The sequence below is a fragment of the Bactrocera neohumeralis genome, chromosome 5 (genome assembly GCF_024586455.1).
Source record: "Bactrocera neohumeralis isolate Rockhampton chromosome 5, APGP_CSIRO_Bneo_wtdbg2-racon-allhic-juicebox.fasta_v2, whole genome shotgun sequence".
NCBI lineage: Eukaryota > Metazoa > Arthropoda > Insecta > Diptera > Tephritidae > Bactrocera > Bactrocera neohumeralis.
The window spans coordinates 31,003,754-31,023,455 of NC_065922.1; the positions used below are offsets into that span (position 1 = coordinate 31,003,754).

The 19,702-nt window shown below is 35.5% G+C and overlaps 1 protein-coding gene across 1 annotated transcript in view; it reads right to left on the reverse strand.

Annotated features, from left to right (window-relative positions):
• LOC126759540 (innexin inx1) overlaps nucleotides 1-19,702 on the reverse strand; it is a 36,853-nt gene that overhangs the window by 8,167 nt on the left and 8,984 nt on the right. The window contains exons 2-3 of the mRNA XM_050474405.1: nucleotides 6,598-7,203; nucleotides 1,553-1,660 (exon numbers count right to left, since the gene is read on the reverse strand). Coding sequence (XP_050330362.1) covers nucleotides 1,553-1,660; nucleotides 6,598-6,846 — 357 coding nt within the window. The 5' untranslated portion in view covers nucleotides 6,847-7,203. The remainder of the gene's footprint in view (nucleotides 1-1,552; nucleotides 1,661-6,597; nucleotides 7,204-19,702) is intronic.

A 19,702-nucleotide genomic window follows, 5' to 3' on the forward strand; every position in this document is an offset into this window, starting at 1 on the left:
ATATCCGTAAACTTCACAAATTTCATTGGTGTATTGCATGGCATTTTTCTTTTTTTTATACAAAAATTTCAAAATATGGCGAATTTCTTCATTATTTTCACTCATTTTTGAACAGCTGTAACTTTTTTTCAAACTTCCCCGAATTTAATTTTTTGGCTAAATGAAGCTTGAAATCTCACCTTTCCTTTGAACACTTTATAGTATGACACAATTTGATTGGTAGCACTGGAGATGTACGATTGAAACGACTTTTTCGACTACCCTATATTAAGTTTGCTATGGATTTTGTACCACCCTAAGGAAAGCAACGGCGAACTTATATACTTATAAGTGATCTGTATGGCGAGCTGAGTCGATTTGGCTATGTATGTCGGCGAATTCGTTGCTTAACTTTTGAGATATCGAACTGGAATTTCGCAGAAGTCCTTTTCTCTCTAAGAAGCTGCTATTTTGTCGAATGCATTGGTATCGGACCACTATAGGATATAGCTGTCATAGAAAGTGATCGATGAATATAAAGTCTTTGTATGGAAAACTTTTCAATGTATCTTGACGGAATTTTGCAAATATCATTATACAAAACAGCGCTATAATCTCCGGGGATATTGTTTAGATCGGACTGCTATAACATATAGCTGCCATACAAACCAAACAATCAAATTCAAGCCGTTGTATGAAAAGCGCTCTTTTTTGAAAAGATATCTTCACGAAATTTGGCATATTTTATTGTTCGTAAACTTCCAGATCGGACCACTATAGCATATAGCTGCCGTACAAACTGAACGATTAAAATTCTGATAAAAATATTTGTATACCATATACCATAAAAATTGCAACTGTTAAGGGTATTATAGCTTCGGTGCAAACGGAATCTATATATCATATTTTCAGCATTTAACTGTTCATCCTTGCACATGCGCATAGTGCAGTTCTTCGAGTTGGACGTTGATTAGTACCCGCATTCTGATCATTACAATATTTTTTCTTCTCCAAACTCGAATGCCATTCATTCTCATCAAATAAGTCATCAGACAATGGCTTCAGGCAAACACATTTCTACTGCTCGGCATGTTCGATGTTCGACAGTGCGCAGCTCGGGTGCCCACACCAAATATGTTGCTGATATTTTCTAACAACTCGCCAGTAACAGCAAACAGCAAAATAAGAAAAATGCCCACAGCAATGCGCTTGCGACAGTTTTGCTTCACACACACACACGCACACACACGAGTCACCACAAAAGGCAACAACAGTTTCAACCAATCAACGAGATCACTTGACAGCCCATTATTGTGGCAAGATCGCCACATTTTCTTTCGCTTTCACAACAGGCAAAGGCTGAGTGACGTCTAACCAAAGGGGGGTATGTACGCTGGATTGAGTCTGTTAAGCACAGAAATTGTTTAGCCTTAAAAGGCAACATTTATTTTGCTGTTGCTTCTACTGATGATGTTGCTGCTCGAGATGTTTGCAACAATTGGCATTGCTGGCCGTAATTTATTACTTTATTTTATTTGTGAGTTTATTTTTTTTTTTTGTGGCAATCACTTACCTGAAAGAAGAGTACGAAGCAGACCCATTGGTAGTATGTGTAGTATTTCTTGGCATCCTCATCGTTGAAATCATTGGCAACACCAGGATGAGCAACTTCACGGCCGACCTGTTGGAGATTAGAGAAATTGTAGTCGTTTTTGTTACTAAACGGTTAAAAGCGATGTACATTGTTTATAAAGAAATTTACGTAGTTTTTACGAAGGCGTAATATTTATTGCTATGCGTGGATCTCATTTAAAAAATATAAGATTTTTTTTCTCTTCTGCGCTAAAATTAACTGCATTCGTTTGCATAATAATTATTATTCAGCTCTCTTCGACACACCTAACTTCTTTTAATTTTCACCTAACCTGCAATCGGTTGCGCATGCGCAACGCGTCTATTAATTAGGGCACACGCATGTTGTTGCATTTTGTTTCTTTGTCTAGAAAAAATTTCTAGGGCGTGGTAAATTTTATTTATTTTGAATTTAAATTTTAATCGTAAAAATATTGGGTAGTCGAAAAAGTCTTTTCGTATTTTGTCAATAGATGCCGTTGGAGTCGTATATCTCCAGTGCTACCAATCACATTGTGTCATACCATATAGTGTTGGAAAGATGAGATTTTAAGCTTCATTTAATTATTATGAAAATAAATCATCAGGACAACGCTAGACCACACGCATCTTTGATGACTCGGCAAAAACTGTGAGAGCTTAGCTGGAAGTACGATGCATCCACCATATAGCCTTGGCCTTGCAACATCTGACTACCATTTGTTTCGTTCTATGCAGAACTCCCTTAATGGAGTACAGTTCGCTTCAAGAGAAGCCTGTGAAAATTACTTATCGCAGCTTTTCGCCGAGAAACAAGAAAACTGATGGAATAATAATGTCTCGGCCTCTGCGTAGGAATCGAAGTGCTGCTCAACCAATGCGTGTCTCTTCGATGAGAACAAATGGTAATCGGAAGGAACTAAGTCTCGTGAATACGGCAGGTGGGGTAGCAGCTCCAAGCCAAGTAATTTAATTGTATTCTGAACCGATTTTGTCTTGTGTGCAGGTGCAATGTCGTGTAACCAAACTACTTTTCCGTGCCTTCTGGCACATTCTGGTCGTTTTTCGGTCAATGCGATTAGTATTAGCAGTTTCCCCAGGTTCCCACAAAACCCAGAGCATTGCCTTCTTACTGAATCGATCTGATTTTGCAGTCGATGTTAATGGTTGCTCCGGATTAATTCATGATTTTCTCGGTTTAAGATCCATAAAATAAATCCATTTTTCATCGCCAGTGACAATTCGATGTAAAATTGATTTTCTTTCGTGTCTTTGAAGCAAAATTTCACAAGTGTTTTCTTGGTTTTTCATTTATCTGTCATTCAATTCATGGGGCACCCAGTTTCCACACTTTTGGATCTTTCTTTTAGCTTTCAAATGGTCTGAAATTGTGTGTTGAGCAGCATTTAACATGGCTGCCATTTGCTTTTGACTCAATCTTCATCAAATATTGCTTGCAGTTCGGCGTCTTCAAATTTGTTTGGTGGTCTTCCACGTTTTTCATTTCCAACATCAAAATCATTATCTCTGAATCGGTGAAATCATCTTTAGCATATTGCTTCTGATAGAGCATGATCACCATAAACCTCGACAAGCATTCTATGCGACTCTGTAGCAATTTTCTTCAAATGGAAACAAAAAATTAATATTTCTGCAAATCATCACTTTTTGAGATTTTCAACACAACGAAAAAATATGTCGTTGTTTGTTCAATGACTTCAAGGTTATGTAGTTTAATAATCTGCGATTCATTTTGAAAAATTGTCTCTTGATTCCGTAGCACATTTCTAGAAGGACCTCCGAAAAAAGTTTCTGATGGCATGAAAGCTTTTTCAGCACTCGGACTACTAAGATGTTTAAGTATTGATTTGGCCAACTTTCTTGTTATGAATGGGTCTATATTATACCATTCTTCCATTAGTATCTGTTCCATTTGGATTTTGCTAGTAAAATGGCGCTGACTCCGTCTTTTTTCTAAAAGATCCCATCGATTTTCTATGGGATTTAAATCTGGACTTCGAGCAGGAGTTCGTCCTGTTTTAGAAAAATCCTTAGGACAACCCCACCTTGGATGATTTTCGACTTCTTATCTCTCTTTTTTATAATACGTGGCCTATTTTGCTTTCAGTTACCTCAAAGACTGCGCAATAAAAAGTACAAATCATTGAACATGTAAAAAGCAAACACTTGCCCCTGTCAACTACGCAAATTCAAGTTAAATTAAAATCTTCACAAGCACAAGTATTTCATATAAATACGTACAAACTTTTGTATGTCTGTAAATACTGTGCCCAACACAACCCGACCTAGACGCATGCGCGCCACCACAGGTATCCAATTTCCCATTCCGCGAAGCACTTACTAAATACTTTGAGGCGGTGCGCGTTAACCAACAAAGTTTGATTGCTGCTTGAGGGTTTCGCGTTTCCTCTTGCAGACTTACAATGAATTAGAATAGTTCTTTTATGAAGTACTATAGATGTGCGCCAACATACACAATACGAAACATGCCGCGCAAAATTCAAATCTTTTTTTTTCAGACATTTCCTTTATTTCTTGTATAAGCACTCTTTTTTAGTGTTTTGTTTATATATTTTTTGTACTTCTGGTATTGCGAAAGCAAACAAAAAATGCTGGCCCCCAACAAAGCTGTGCGGTTTCATTGTACTGAGACCACAACAGCCGGCAGTGCCGGTACATGGATAGGGGCATGTCTGCTTAGCTGCTTAAAATTCAATTCAACGGCGCTACTATCATTATAATGTTTATATATGTACATACTGTTTCATATATGCAACATCCATTATATATTTATATGCATATATTTGTTAGGTATTCGCTCGTGTGCGGTGTTTGATCGGTATCGGAAAGCAGCGTGTTTTTAATAATTCATAAATCCACCACTTCTTCATTTTCATTAAAAACGTGTATGCAAATTATATAAATATATAGTTAAACACATAAGCCGATTACATACATACATATATTACAAACCATTGAGGTCAAGTGTTGCTTGTCAAATATTGATTTTATATTCAGTTGTGATAATACCTCTTCTTTTCATTTCCATTATTTAATTAAAGAAAAAAATAAAATAAATAAATTAATTAATACCAGTGTCCACTATGCCACTCTGGATCGTTGATAGTACCGATTACTTTTGTTCTGTATGTATGCATTTAGGATAGGTTATGAAGTCGATCCTTAGGGGTTTAAAACGCCTTAAAAATAGATAGGCCTGTTTCCTGGTTCGCCGAAGGTAAAGCTGCCAAGATGTTTTAACATCAATCTTACAAATGCTCAACAATACCTGGATATTTCAAACTCACCATACTCCATACAGCTTTGAAAACTTGCTTGGTTTAGCCTTTAGCCTTGCCGCATGAATGCTTTTAGACGATGTCCAGTAAAAAGCCCTACGATTGCAGCAAGATGAACTTTGTTAATTTTCTACTCTAGGTCATAAGGCCAACAACTGCTAAGTACACGGACCTTTCGTGGACCAGTGCTAGAACGTCAGACGCCAATGGAGCTCCAACTCTGAGGCAGCATCAAGTTTCTAGTGAATACATGCATTCCTTGACTAGCTTTAAGCGCATAGTTAGCTAGCTCAGCACTAGTATTGTCGCTCTGCTGTCAGAGTCTTTGCTCACCTCCCTGAAAGGCGCTGTACTTCGAAGCAGTACGCCTACCGCTACTTTAATAGCATCCACTTCTCCTTGAAAAATACTACATTGGTCCGCTAGCCAAATTTAAGATTGTCGGAGAACTTCTTTCAGAAATATCCCCCTACAACTTTCCCTCCAAGCTTCAACCCATCCGTGAAAAGTGCCCTTGCGTATCTTCTCTAGCGACTCCTCCCCATTCACATATGCTTCGTCGGTATGTGAGTAGAGGAAAAGTCGCCATGAATAGCTTCTGTGACGAAGTGATTTAAGTTTCCAGCAATTCAGTTAACGGAAGAGGGAATTTCGGGGTGTCTTTGTTCGGACCCCTTCATATGCCAAACTTCACTGACCTTGGAGCGCTGTTCGCAGCAAAACAACTGACCACAATGTCCACAGGTGCTATGTTTAAAAGGGCAGTAAGTGTAATTTAAGTGTCTTCAACGAATTTTGTTTTTTTTTTTTACTAATTTTTCCAGAGCATCATCCCTACTATTTCTAGAAATCTTTAATTCAAATACGAATTTTGTATGAATATATTTCAGCTTCATTGTTTTCCATCCTCTTATAGCAGCCATGTCTAGTAGACAGGCATCTATACACCAGGCGCCTTACATAATATTTTTGTTAGTCTTTTGAATTCTTTGAAATCTATATCCAGCATTTCTTCATGACTCAAAAATTAAAATTTCTCTGCATAATAAAAATTATATTTGTTCAATATTGTTTTAAAAAAATCTTGAATTTTTTTGGTTGGAACTTAAAGCTCTGTAAATCTCAAAGACTCCTTTATATTTGTTTATAAGATGCATCTGTTATTAGAGATAAGTGTTTATAAAATTAGTGGATGAACTGCAGTTCGCTTTCTAACTCAGAAACTTCCATATAAGTAGTTTTTGTGATTTTTGGTTTCTCTCAGCTACGGCGTAAACTCTCTGAGTATTAATTTACGTCAATCAAACGATCGCAGTTCGTATTTCACTACTCTTGATTGCGTCTCTATGTGCTCTTCGCAAAAGGCAAAACGCGTCTTATACGAGTGTAGATGCGATTATTATACTGTCTTTTCTTTAAATAACTTATATGCAACTATGTAAATATGTATTTTTACCCTATGATATGCAAACGCTCACTTAGTAACATACACCTAGATATTATGAATCGAGCTTTACATGAAACTTATATGTACGTACATAAATATGAGAACCCGCCTTTAGGCGATGGTAACACAATATCATCGCGGTATACTAAACTCATAAACATATGAACACGCTTACGTAAAATCTACTTGAGTAGATAAGAATTGATGCATATGTGGTAATTGTAAATGATTCTCACTCACCTGTCGCTTGAATGCGTCTGGCATCGTAAATGTGCTATGGATCCAACAGAACGTATTCACCACGTGAGTCGGTATGCCACTCACTATGCAACTGATCGGATGACCTACAAATTGTGTGGCCGTAATGATCATACTGCAGGTGAGCAGCAACACGGTCGTAAATGAGTTGTGCAGGCGGAAGATGGCATTGTCCGTCTGAATGGGCTGCCATTTCAGATAGGATTTTAAACCGGCTAGCAACTTATACATTTTGTTGCATTAATTATGTCTAAGTGACGTAATGATGTGTGGAAAATTGCTTAGTTTGCTCTGTGTCTGGATCAGGATGTATAAAATATTTAATAAATAGTTTATTGGCAGTTTGTTGTATAGTGTAAGTCCTTGAATTATTTGTTCTTGCTGAAAGCAGCGCCGATACGGAAAAGGCAGTGAGTCATAAACAGAAAAAAACCGAAAGCGAATTTTCTGTATTCAAAGTGCAAAATTCCGTAGGTCAATCGTTGTTATTGTTGTTTGAGTTATGGAGAAAATGAATCACTAATAAAGTGCAATTGTATGCTGATATGCGACGTAGAAACATCAAAGGCTGTTGCAAGTTCATATCAGCTGCAAGTAGAGAAGAAAGAATATGCAAAATTTAATTAGAACTTTTCATTAGTAATTCGTAAATTCTTAGTAATAATGGTGAAGTGCAATTTTATGAACTACTTAATCAACGATGCATATTATGCTCCTTTTTATATATCATTCAAGAATTTCTCATAAGAATTTAATGGTTCTTGAGTTCATGCAACTCAATTTTTTGCTCTATATATAAGAAAGGTTATGTTGCGCTTATGAATACGTTTATTTGAAAAATTATTGTGTAAAAGGTGATCATTTCAGGTTCCTTACTTTTTAAAGAAAATATACAAAACTTCAAATTTAATGAAGTAATCTATTATCATTCGAAAGAACATTCTTTGGCATTTATTTTTTTAGGATTATCTCTTTCAAATATTGGCCGCGACTACGTCTCAGATGATCCATCCGTTGTGCCCAATTTTCGACGACTCGTTCAGGCATTTTGACTGTTAACTGGCGAATGACACACGTGATGTTTTGCTCCAAAGCCTGTCCGTATAGACTTTAAACTTTACATATCTCCACAGAAATAAGTTTAACGGTGTGATATCACACGATCTTGACACGTAAAATTAACTGCTTATTTCCAAGGCCTGAGTCGAAGCGGGATTGTCCGCACAGACTTTAGACTTTATATATCCCCACAGGAAAGAGTTTAACGGTGTGATATCACACGATCTTGGTCGCCAATCGGCCAGCCTAAAATATGAAATTATTTGCTCACTGAAGTTCATTGATTGATGCGATGTGTGGAAAGTGGTGCCATCTTGTTGAAACCAAATGTCCCCGAGATCACAGGCTTCAATTAAAGGTTACGTTCTCATCGGCATATCGTTCATTTCTGAAGAAATATGGACCGATGATTCCATCGGCTCACAAACACCAAAACTAAACAAAATTAGTCACGAGAACGTGGGATCTTCTTTGAACTTTCCAGAAGCCCGTAGAGCAAATCGAGGTCTCTTGTTATGGTCGAGCGGCTTCAGTTTTTGCACAAGCTCTGTTTTGTACTCTTTCAATTTGAGATCTCGACTTAAGATGCGCCAGTCGCTGGTCGTTCTATACTTTAGTCTGAGTTGTGGTGAAATCTTCCGGTGCACTTTCCACGGTCTTCCTGTACACTCTCAGCTACGGCTGCTATATTTTTTCACTCCGTGCTGCACGTGGTCTATTCTGTTGGATATTATCAAATAATGAATGCTGAGTCTCAAAATGGGTGTTGGCGTTGCGAATAGTGCGCTCAGTAGGCCGATTATGTTGACCATAAGTTGATCGAAGCGCGCGAAACACATTCTTTACAGATCTTGAAATTTCGAAATAATGTTGAACGATTTGTAAATGTTGTTCAGACGTACATAAGTCTTTCCATGATGAAATGCCAAACAATGTTGAACAAAAATAACACGTCAGCATGACATGTCTCAGGTTCGATCTGCCAAAAAAAGTCTATTGAAAAAGTACATCTACTTGGATCACCTGTTATATTTGATTTTCTTAAGTTCTTATATATACGTACTTCTATTGGCAGCCATAATTCTTAAAAATCTGAAACACGCTTGGAAGCAATTTGGTCCAATAGGTAATAAATCATTTGAAAACTTTTAAAACACTAAATTATACTTTTCAGAAAAATACTTCCAATATTTTCGAATTCAAAATAATTCAAACTGATCACTTTTTGTTTACCACCAAACCTGTAAACATTTTAGTCTCATGATAGTTTTTGGAAAATATCATGCGGGAATTATGTATAGTACATCTTGATATAATGTATGTATGTATGCCTTTATAAAATGAACAGTCTCACTCTAAAGCAAATATACAATATTTATTTATCTAGCAGAAAACATAAAAATACTTACATATCTGTTTAAAAACTTGTGTATGCAAATATTTTGAAAAATAAAAAATAAATTAATTCTTATCTCTTTGTGACATGAAGACAAGTTTGTTAGTCAGAGCTGTAAAAACATAAAAAAATTGTGACGCAATGTGTGCCATCTGTATTTCTTCAAGCAAAACGATTACAGTGGATTTTATTGTTATGACCCCAAAATTTCATTTTCTCATGAGAATTATAAAATACTACATGCGTAGGAATATTTTTAAAGCTTAATAGTGGCTAAGTTGAGTTTTAAAGTAAATTGTTGAACAATTGAAATCATTTTAAGATATAAAATCAGTAGTTTTAGGAAGAAATGTAATACCATTACAGAAATTCCAGTATGATCAGTTCTTGCAAATTATCTGTCTCCTCGTACATTTTCTTACAAAAACGATTTCGATAAAATTTAGTAATATGGTTAACAAGTAGTTAAAATTGAACATAATCGGTCTACTATTACCTCGTTAATATGTAGGTCTATCATATTTAGTTTCGAATTAAGTTGGTAAAACTGTCAAACTCGTTGATTGGCTATTTTCATATTAACGTTGCTTCACCACTTTAACTTCAAGCTTTATATTTCAAAGACCAAACTAAACAAAATTTGGTTGAGCTGTCTCATGATAATTATAATAAATAAATAAAGACATCCAATCGGAGGACTCCAAGTTCGGCAACTTCCTCTATCCATATAATGGGTTTTTTTTTAACATCTGCTGATCTGATGAAATACTCCCTAAGTCATGGCAGACTTCTGCCAAAATCAGAAACCCGGTTTTATAGGTTAATTTACTACATTAGTTAAGTATACAGAACAATACATGAGCTACTTAATGTAAGTATTTTCTATAATAAGTGTAAAAATGAAAATGTGTGAAAGGGTTTCATAATTTCCTTCCCTTGTGAAGATCAGAGCAATGTTTTCCGTTGCAAATTTTCTTATACACATTTTAATTTATTCATTATAAACTAATCGAAATTGATGTAAATGGGTCGAAGCTGCTGAAGAAGCGGCGCAATAAGCTTTTCCACGAATGATCGAAGCTTAGGGAAGGAGAGATAGCACCTTGTCGGGAGCTCTCTTTCAACTCTAGCTTCAGGCCGTCAGAACAATGCAGTGATTTTCAAGCAAAGGTGGCTGTCATCAAAATTGTAGTAGACCTACTGCTCCGAAGAGCAGCTTCCTTTAGAGAGGCGTGTATTCACTTCGATGGCTAAGCGACAATACTTGGTCTTCAGCTTGCTGATAGTGCGCTTCATACTAGTCAACCTATTTGTCAGTAGCAACAAGCCTTTGTTTTATACGACTTGGTTGGGTTCCTGGCCATAGCGGTATTGTCGGAAACTGCAGGATCGATGAGCTTGCTATAGAGAGCACTCATATCCGATTCATACGATATATAGACTTTACCAGAGCTTTGCAAGCGCTAATCAACAGGCAAAGCTTGTGCGGCTGCGATATTCTTGGATCCAAATTGGAATGCAAGGTATTCTCTGAACTACTTGCCCTTAGCAAGGTTCAGTGGCAGTGGTAAGTAGTCTGACTGGACACTGGCCAAAAGAGTCACATGCGGTTAGGCTACAAGCAACTACATTTCGATGCAAAGTAGCAAAATTATATGAAAAAGAATGAGGTGGAATCATCTATGCACTTTCTTTTCAACTGTCCAGCTTTTGCCAGACTGATGTAACCTAACTCTAAATCTCGGTTTTGAATAAGTAAAAATTGAAAAAATTATACCATGTTTCGTTGATGACTTCGAAGTCTCTCTTTCAGTTGGAAATTTAACCATAAAATTAGTAATAGTTTTTTTGTAAAAATAAAAAAAAAATATTTATATTGGGTTGTCGAAAAAGTCTTTTCGTATGTCATTGCAGTCGTATTTCTCCAGTGCTACCAATCACATTGTGTCATACCATATAGTGTTGGTGTATAAGCAAATATGCACATATTTATAAAATCAATTTTTTATTGTATAATAAAAACTTGAAAATGTCAATTCATTGTGACGCTAATGACATAATTAAATCGTCGCTATGATTCAGTTGTGTGTTGCTAAGGCTTAACAAAAGCAATCGCTAATAATAGGTGACGTAGCAAAAATAGACGCTATTCGGCTGACATTTGCACGTGTATTTTTGCGAAATTCGCTTCCAACACAGAAAGTAACGCTGAGTTTCATTAAGCAAAATAAACGCCGGCATTTTCTTATGTAAATTAGCCGGCTGTTGCGCATGCCATTTCTATTTCCGCAACTAATACGAAACATAAATAAATAAACGAATCAAAAAGCAGACATTGACGCGCGCATGCCAAAAATTCCAGTAGCGTCTGAGTCAACGGTGCATTGCACTTTGCCGTCAGCGAGCAACAACAGCAAGCAGGCGCAAGTGAATTGGGTGAATTGCTGCGGCTGCGCACGACTGAATCGCAAATTAAAGGCAGAATGCTGATTTTTTTCAAAATACTTTATGATGAATTTATTAATTGAACTGTGTCTGCCTGTCGTAGATTTTTTTCAAGATTCGTATACTCGTATGTATGTATGTATGCATTTATTCGTGTATAAAGTCGTGCAGTCAAATCGCAGTTAATTTAATTTTTATTGCTGCTTATAAGCGGGTTTTTATCACTTACATGTACTTTAATGTGTGCATATCGTATGTATGTATGTACATACATATATGGCAAATAAAAATCGGAATTTTGGTCTGCGCAATCAATGATTGAAAATTAAATTAACTCGCATTTCAGTGATTGTAGTGTTTGCTCTTGAGTCGCATTGCAATCAAAAAATTAAAATAATAAAAAAAAACTCAAATATATATTTTCTACAAATAGTTTCTTCCAGACATTTATTTTGTCTACATTTTCTTTCTAGAAAATAGATTTTAATACTCTCGCAACAATGTTGCTAACGAGAGTATTATAGTTTTGTTCACATAACGGTTGTTTGTAAGTCCTAAAACTAAAAGAGTCAGATATAGGGTTATATATACCAAAGTGATCAGGGCGACGAGTAGAGTCGAAATCCGGATGTCTGTCTGTCCGTCCGTCCGTCTGTCCGTCCGTCCGTGCAAGCTGTAACTTGAGTAAAAATTGAGATATCATGATGAAACTTGGTACACGTATTCCTTGGCTCCATAAGAAGGTTAAGTTCGAAGATGGGCAAAATCGGCCAACTGCCACGCCCACAAAATGGCGGAAACCTAAAACCTATAAAGTGTCATAACTAAGCCATAAATAAAGATATTAAAGTGAAATTTGGCACAAGGGATCGCATTAGGGAGGGGCATATTTGGACGCAATTGTTTTGGAAAAGTGGGCGTGGCCCCGCCCCCTACTAAGTTTTTTGTACATATCTCGGAAACTACTATAGCTATGTCAACCAAACTCTACAGAGCCGTTTTTTTCAGGCATTTCCATATACAGTTCAAAAATGGAAGAAATCGGATAATAACCACGCCCACCTCCCATACAATGGTTATGTTGAAAATCACTAAAAGTGCGTTAACCGACTCATAAAAAACGCCAGAAACACTAAATTTTACGGAAGAAGTGGCAGAAGGAAGCTGCACCCAGGCTTTTTTTAAAAATTGAAAATGGGCGTGGCGCCGCCCACTTATGGACCAAGAACCATATCTCAGGAACTACTAGACCGATTTCAATGAAATTCGGTATATAATGTTTTCTTAACACCCTGATGACATGTACGAAATATGGTTGAAATCGGTTCACAACCACGCCTTCTTCCAATATAAAGCTATTTTGAATTCCATCTGATGCCTTCTCTGTATAATACAAGTATAAACATTAGGAACCAATGATGAGAGCGGAATAAAACTTTACAAAAAATACGGTATTTGAAAAATATTTAAATGACGGATAATGAAATCTCGATTATCACTTTACCATGCGAGAGTATAAAATATTCGGTGACACCCGAACTTAGCCCTTCCTTACTTGTTTTTATTTATCATTTGTTTACTTTTGCTGTTTATGGCTTTGTCACCCCCTACACATCGGCAATGCTATTTTCGTCTGAGTAGCAACAAAATTAACACACGTCATTTGGAATCGTTTCACCAGCTTGAGTGACAACGCTCGATAGCATCATTTGCTTAAAACAATGACAGCTGGTGTTTGTGGAATTTTCTTGGAATCACTTTCGGCACTGATTTTTTGTCATTTAAATCTTTAGCGCACTTCCAGTTTCATTTCTACTGAAATGCGCGGTTTTGGTTTTTCAATGTGGTACTTTTTTAATGTCAAGTAAAAAGCATGTGTGGTTTCCAAAAAGACTCTTTTATTGCGGTTAAAATCATATTATATATAGTATATGTATATGTACATATTATATATGTACATATATGTATATAAAGGGTGTCTCAAAATTAACGCAAGATTTAAATTTGCCGCCATTTATGCAGTAAATACAGTTTGGGCTTAGTAAAGGTGAAGCGTTACATGTTGGAACAATGTGTCTTCATTATTAAACAATATTGCAAATTTCATCAACAAATAGATGCTGTTTTTTCGGGCAAAATGTGATGAAGCACATTTTCCGCTTGATGGGTTTATTAATCGTCAAAATGCGGTTCTGAAAACCCTCATATGATTATCAAAAACAAATGCATCCCCTACGTGTCACTGCTTGGTGTGGGTGTTGCGCTGAAGGCATAATTGAACCATATTTTTGTTTAATTGAGAGACTGGTCAATTTCTGTATTCAAAAATAAGCAACCAAATATTGAAAGACATAAATTTTTCAATCATAAAACCATTTCGTGCTTTTGTTTTGTCGCAGTGAGAGATATTGGTGCTGGAATCGTGTACATTACCGAAATAGGAAGATATTGATGTGGCCAATATGTGGTTTCAACAAAACGATGCCACATGTCATATAGCCTGTGAAACTTCAATTACTGCATGAGACATTTGGGTCGGCTTTAGTATACCGTCCCAGGATTTCGGGAAAAAATTGGTATGGTCGGATAGAGGAGATTATCCTAATCACGAATATATATGGTTATAGCCACAGGAAGCGGCTTCGTGATCAGGAGAATCTCCTCTATCCGACCATATCCTTTTTATCCTTGAAATCCTGGGACGGTATACTAAATTCTTCCCAGAGATTTCCTGGTAGTGTACTCTTTAGTTTTGGTGAACAGAATTGACCCCTAGATCATGTGATTTAACACCATTACATTAATATGGGGTTATTTAAAATCACAGGAATATTCAACGAAATCCAGCCACATTAATTTAGAATAGTCATAGAAAAATTCGATAACCGAGTACGTCTGTGTATGGATGTTTTTCCACAAATATGTGTGTCTGTGTTTTTTGGAGCGGCATTCGCAAGAATAGATTGTTAGACAGTTTCGACGTCATATTCATAAACCCACGCCTCCTCACTAGTAAAGATGCGTTTGATAAATTAGGGGTCTTCAGCTATGTTGTCAAGCCTCTCTTTTTCCGGTGTTTTGGTATAAATGTATCATTGACATGCTTCACACCCAAATCGTGTCATAAGATGTGTTGAGATCCTCTGCTATCTTTCTACTGCCAACGCGATGATTTTCAAGGACTGTTCCTTTCACTTTTTCGTTGTTATTGTTCTAAACAGCGGTAGCTGGACAACTCGTATGAATCAAATTGTCGATGGCTTTGCGACTTCCACTGACTTCATGATTTTGTGTTTTTGTTTGTAGACTTCCCAAAGTACTTCTACAACAGTTTCAATGATTCTATAGCCGTGGTTCCATTGGAAATGCAAAATTTTAACCAAACTCAAAGAAGTTCAAATATTATCACCTTTTCTACTTAATCAATTTTTTTTTTAAATGATTTTTTTTTTATTTTATAATTCACAATTGAGCGTTCATTCAATAATTTTTTTACTTACATACCAGACGTTTGTAGAATAATACAGACATAGTTTTTGTAATGTCACACTCACAAATATACATACTATGTACATATGTACATACATTTCTTACTCAGTTCTCCTATTCTGCGCAAGTCATAGTTACTTTAGAAATACATCTTTTTGTCACGTTTCTCAAATGTGACGTACAAAAGGCAATGCTGTATTTAGATTTCTTTATACATACATATACATATATATATTAGTAATTTTATATGTGTATATGCCATAATGGATATATTCGCGTATATAGTGGGTATATTGGGCTCTATAATGTGCAAATCTTTATACTTTTGTTTGAGCATAAATTGATGCCAGTCCAGCTGCTTTGGAGTTATGCATTAGACGTGACCTTTGTGTAGAAAAGATAATTGCACTATAAATTACCGTCACACAAGAATTGAAAGAGAGAATTATGCACATGCTCATATGATTAAGGGGTTACATGGTTTTCCTCGGGTAAAAAACAGTATTTTTTCAACAATTTTTTCCTCATATAAAAAATGAAATAATTTACTAGAATTTTTTATTGTAAAATTTCATGAAGATCGATTGAGTAGTTCTCGAGAAATCTTGCCAACCGACTTCAAAAACACAGTTTCGAGAAAAACGCGGTTAAAGACGGCACACTTAGCCTAGCTAGCCTCGAGCGCACAAGTTTTCAAGGCTGTATCTCCAAAGCTATTACTTGGATCAACTTGAAAATTTAGGACAATATTCTAGAGGTGTTGTAAAATTTAATAAGACAATACAAAAATTCGATTTTTATAATCTCTTCTAACCCCTTAATGTATTGGTAGTTTTGTTAGCGAGATATTATTGGTCCATACTTTCGTTAACTCTCAGAATCAAAGCTTTAATAAACGATCTAGTGGTTGCGAAATTTTTTGGCGAAAAGTGATATCCATACGAGGCAATATCGCCTGGTCATATTGCGTTAACGAAAATCATGTTTTAGGTAATAAAGAAATACGTGCAATAGCCACCAAGTGTCTCCTGAGGAATTTTTTAAAACTATTTTGTCTTCATCAAAAACTATTAATTTTCCATAAATATTTTTTAATATTAACTACTCCCTTTCTATTTTTCAATAAAGCTAAGTATTGCACTCGTGCTTTTGTTCCACTGATTTTCAAACCGGCACACTGTGGCTCTGTAATAATAGCAACAAAAGCTTTGTGGGTAGATTTTACAAATCTGATATGGCAGTGTGTGCAACAGGTAATGGAAATTGTTGTTAGGTGTTTTTCAATTTACTGCTGCAACTACACATACATACATACATATGTATATAATATTTAAATGCTTGCATATATGAGTATATTCAATACTACATATGTATATATTTTTGTGTATACAAGTAAATATGTATTTGTGCTTGTGCGGTAATTGCTGATGTTGTAGATTTAAGCATTCTACCCTTGCATTTTTTTTATTGCAAATGCTTGTGTTTTATGTCAGTTGTGCGGGCGTGAAAACAGGTTGATAAAAGGTGGAAATATATAAGTTATAAATTGTGTTTCATTATGCAATTTATATATGTATAATATCAACATGTTTAACTGACTTAAATGCCGATCAATGTCAAGGTTGCATAACTGGATTATATGTTATGTTCAAAAGCATGTGAGAGTAGTATGAATTATGCTGTTTGACCTTGCCTTATTGAGAACTATGTATATATTCTACGTGCCACTTATACATAACCTAAGTTGGTGAGTTCGCTGTATAAGAGAGGCAAAAGAGAAGATAGTCGTAACAGATATTTCTTATTTCAATTCAAATGTGATTTATGGGTTTAAAAACATTTGTAAGATCCCGACATAGTTTTCAAACAACTTAAATATATCAATATATTTTCGACATTTCAAGCTCCTCATAACAGTATTTCAAATACTACAGTTGAAAATCTAATCTTAGAGAGTAGCGAATCGAACAAATAACTAGTATAAACTGAATATAATAGAAAGGAGTTATACTACTTGAATGAGTTGTCCAGTTATTCCATTTATTTGCATCACATATTATTATTTTTTATTAAGCAAGAACAACTTTTACATTTACATTTGTGTCAAAGAGAGTGGAGCTGGCAAAAACGAGTAAAAAAATAGCGAATCAATGACAGGTCTGGTTTTTTATTTGAAGAAGGTTGAATTAAGAACTGGTATATTAAAAATATTGGCTGAAGTTGTAATTTTTTAAAATAAATTATTACTTTAATAATGTGTCTGCTTGATTGACCAAGTAAACGGGATTGCTGCTGTTGACATTTGAACGACCAACTATCTTAAAGATTTAACTTGAGATTTTTATAACTTTTAAAAGTTGATGTTTATGACTATTTATGAAAAGTACTTTACATTTTTTAAATATTAGGTAGTCGAAAAAGTCTTTTCGTATTTCTAATCAAACTTCAACTTAATATTATTTTTATATTTATAATGCCAATCACTCCCAGTTTTTGCTGAGTCATCAAAGATGTGTGTGGTCAGGAATTGTCCTGATGGAATACGAAGCTCTTTCTGTTGATCCGTTCTGACCATGTTTTTCGATTGCTTGCTTCAATAGCTTCAGTTGTTGACAGTAAAATGTTGAATCAATCGTTCGGCAAGGCTGGAGCTGCTCATAATGGATGATTCTTTTCCAATCCCGCCAAACACTCAGCATAATCTTTCGAGGAGTCAATCCTGGCTTTGTGATCATTTGTTGAGTTTCACTACGCTCGGACCATGATTTTTTCGCACATTATTGTCGTATTTGATCCACTTTTCATCTCCTGTAACCATTCGCTTCAGAAATGGTTCGTTTTCATTTTGTTCCAGCAAAGAATCGCAGATATTAATTCGGTCCATTAAATATTTCACAGACATCGAGCTTCTATTTGTAGCCAGCCTTTATCACATGAATCAAAACCGTTTGATGATGAATGTTAATTTCCTTAGCAATTTCATGGCTGCTGCTTATGTGACCGTCACATTCTTTTCCATAATCGACTTTTTCAAGGATAGGTTGACCAGAGCGAGGTGCATCTTTCACATCATTCATTTTTTTCAACTTCACCGAATTTATTTTTTTATTAAGCAAGAACAACAAGAAGCTTAAAATCTCACTAGACTATATGGTTTGAGACAATGTGATTGGTAGCACTGGAGATATACATACGACTGCAACGACATCTATTGACAAAATACGAAAAGACTTTTTCGACTACCCAATATTTTCCCTGTCCCTTTACTGGTCCCTTTACTCAAACCGAAGTGATAAAAATGTTTAATATGTTCGTGTGAGATTTGTTCCATACCTGTTTCTAAGGGAATCGGTATCGTTAAAAATGATGCCTAAGTATTTTGACGTGAGTCTATCACGAACATAAGTATTTGAGTGACACCAGCATTTTGTAAAGGTCATGAAGTCATCGAAAACTTGCTTCACGCGAACGTCAAAAAGTTAAAGAAACAGCGCTTGAATATCGTCGGGTTGATATCAGATATTTAGCAGAGGTTCTCAATAACTCTCACGGATTAATTTCCACCCATTTAAGTTAATGTTTTTGGGTATGAAGCGTAACAATACGTAACTTGGGTTTTTTTGTAAAAACGACGTCGAATAGAGATCACAAAAAAGTTGATTGACAACGTAGCTGAAGACTTTACATACATCAAATGCATCGGTACTGGTGACGAATCGTGAGTTCATGAATATGACGTCGAAACTGTCCAACCATCTAGCGAGTAAGGCTTCAAAAATGAGCCGAAACCTTCTTCTTCTTCGTTACTGGCGTAGACACCGCTTACGAAAGCCAAAACCGCAAAGCCAAAACTCACACATAATTTTAAACCAAAATAAGTTATACTGCAAATTAAGTAAATAAACTTTTCACACATCGTTAGTTCTGCTAATGAAAAAAGTGACAATTGCATTCATAACTGTACTCGGTTGTTATTTGAGTTTGTGCATTCGCAATTTCCCCACAGATTAACTAATTCCACAAATGTTTGTGATCCCCTTGCGGTTGCAGCACTGTTATTTAATTTATAACCACTAAACTACCTTTAATGCCTAACAATTTGTTTATTTATATTTTGCGCACAAATACATACACACTTGCCTACAAAAGTTTAATTGCCAATTTGCATTGACCACCGACAGTTCACACGTGTGACTAATTGTATTTATGCAAACGCTTCTCTTCATTTAACTTATTTTATAAAAATTTATAAATTAAAATAGTTGCAGGCCAAGCGAAAATATAGCACTGCTTGTTGTTGTTGTAGCAGTAACGGTTAGTAATGGTTCTGTGGTCAAATGACTCACCTAAAGGTTAATTGAAATCAATTGAATATGCAATTTACGGTTTTCTTTATTTTTGCAATAACAATGCATGAATATTTTAAAGCATCATATGTGGCTCTGTTGTTGTAAAAAGTATTTGAACTGAAGACTATTTTTATTTTATGCAAATATGATTGCTACTTGTGCTTATATTTAATTGAATGCTGTAACTATTTTAAGTTAGGATGAAAGGGAAACTAATGGAACTCTTTGAAAATCCAGTTTTAGAAAATTAAAAATGTATAGTATTTTATTTTGCATAGAGACGTCTAATAGCCATAAGGAATTTTCGAAGCGAAGCGTCAAGTCTTTTGAAAAAAATGTGATAATATCT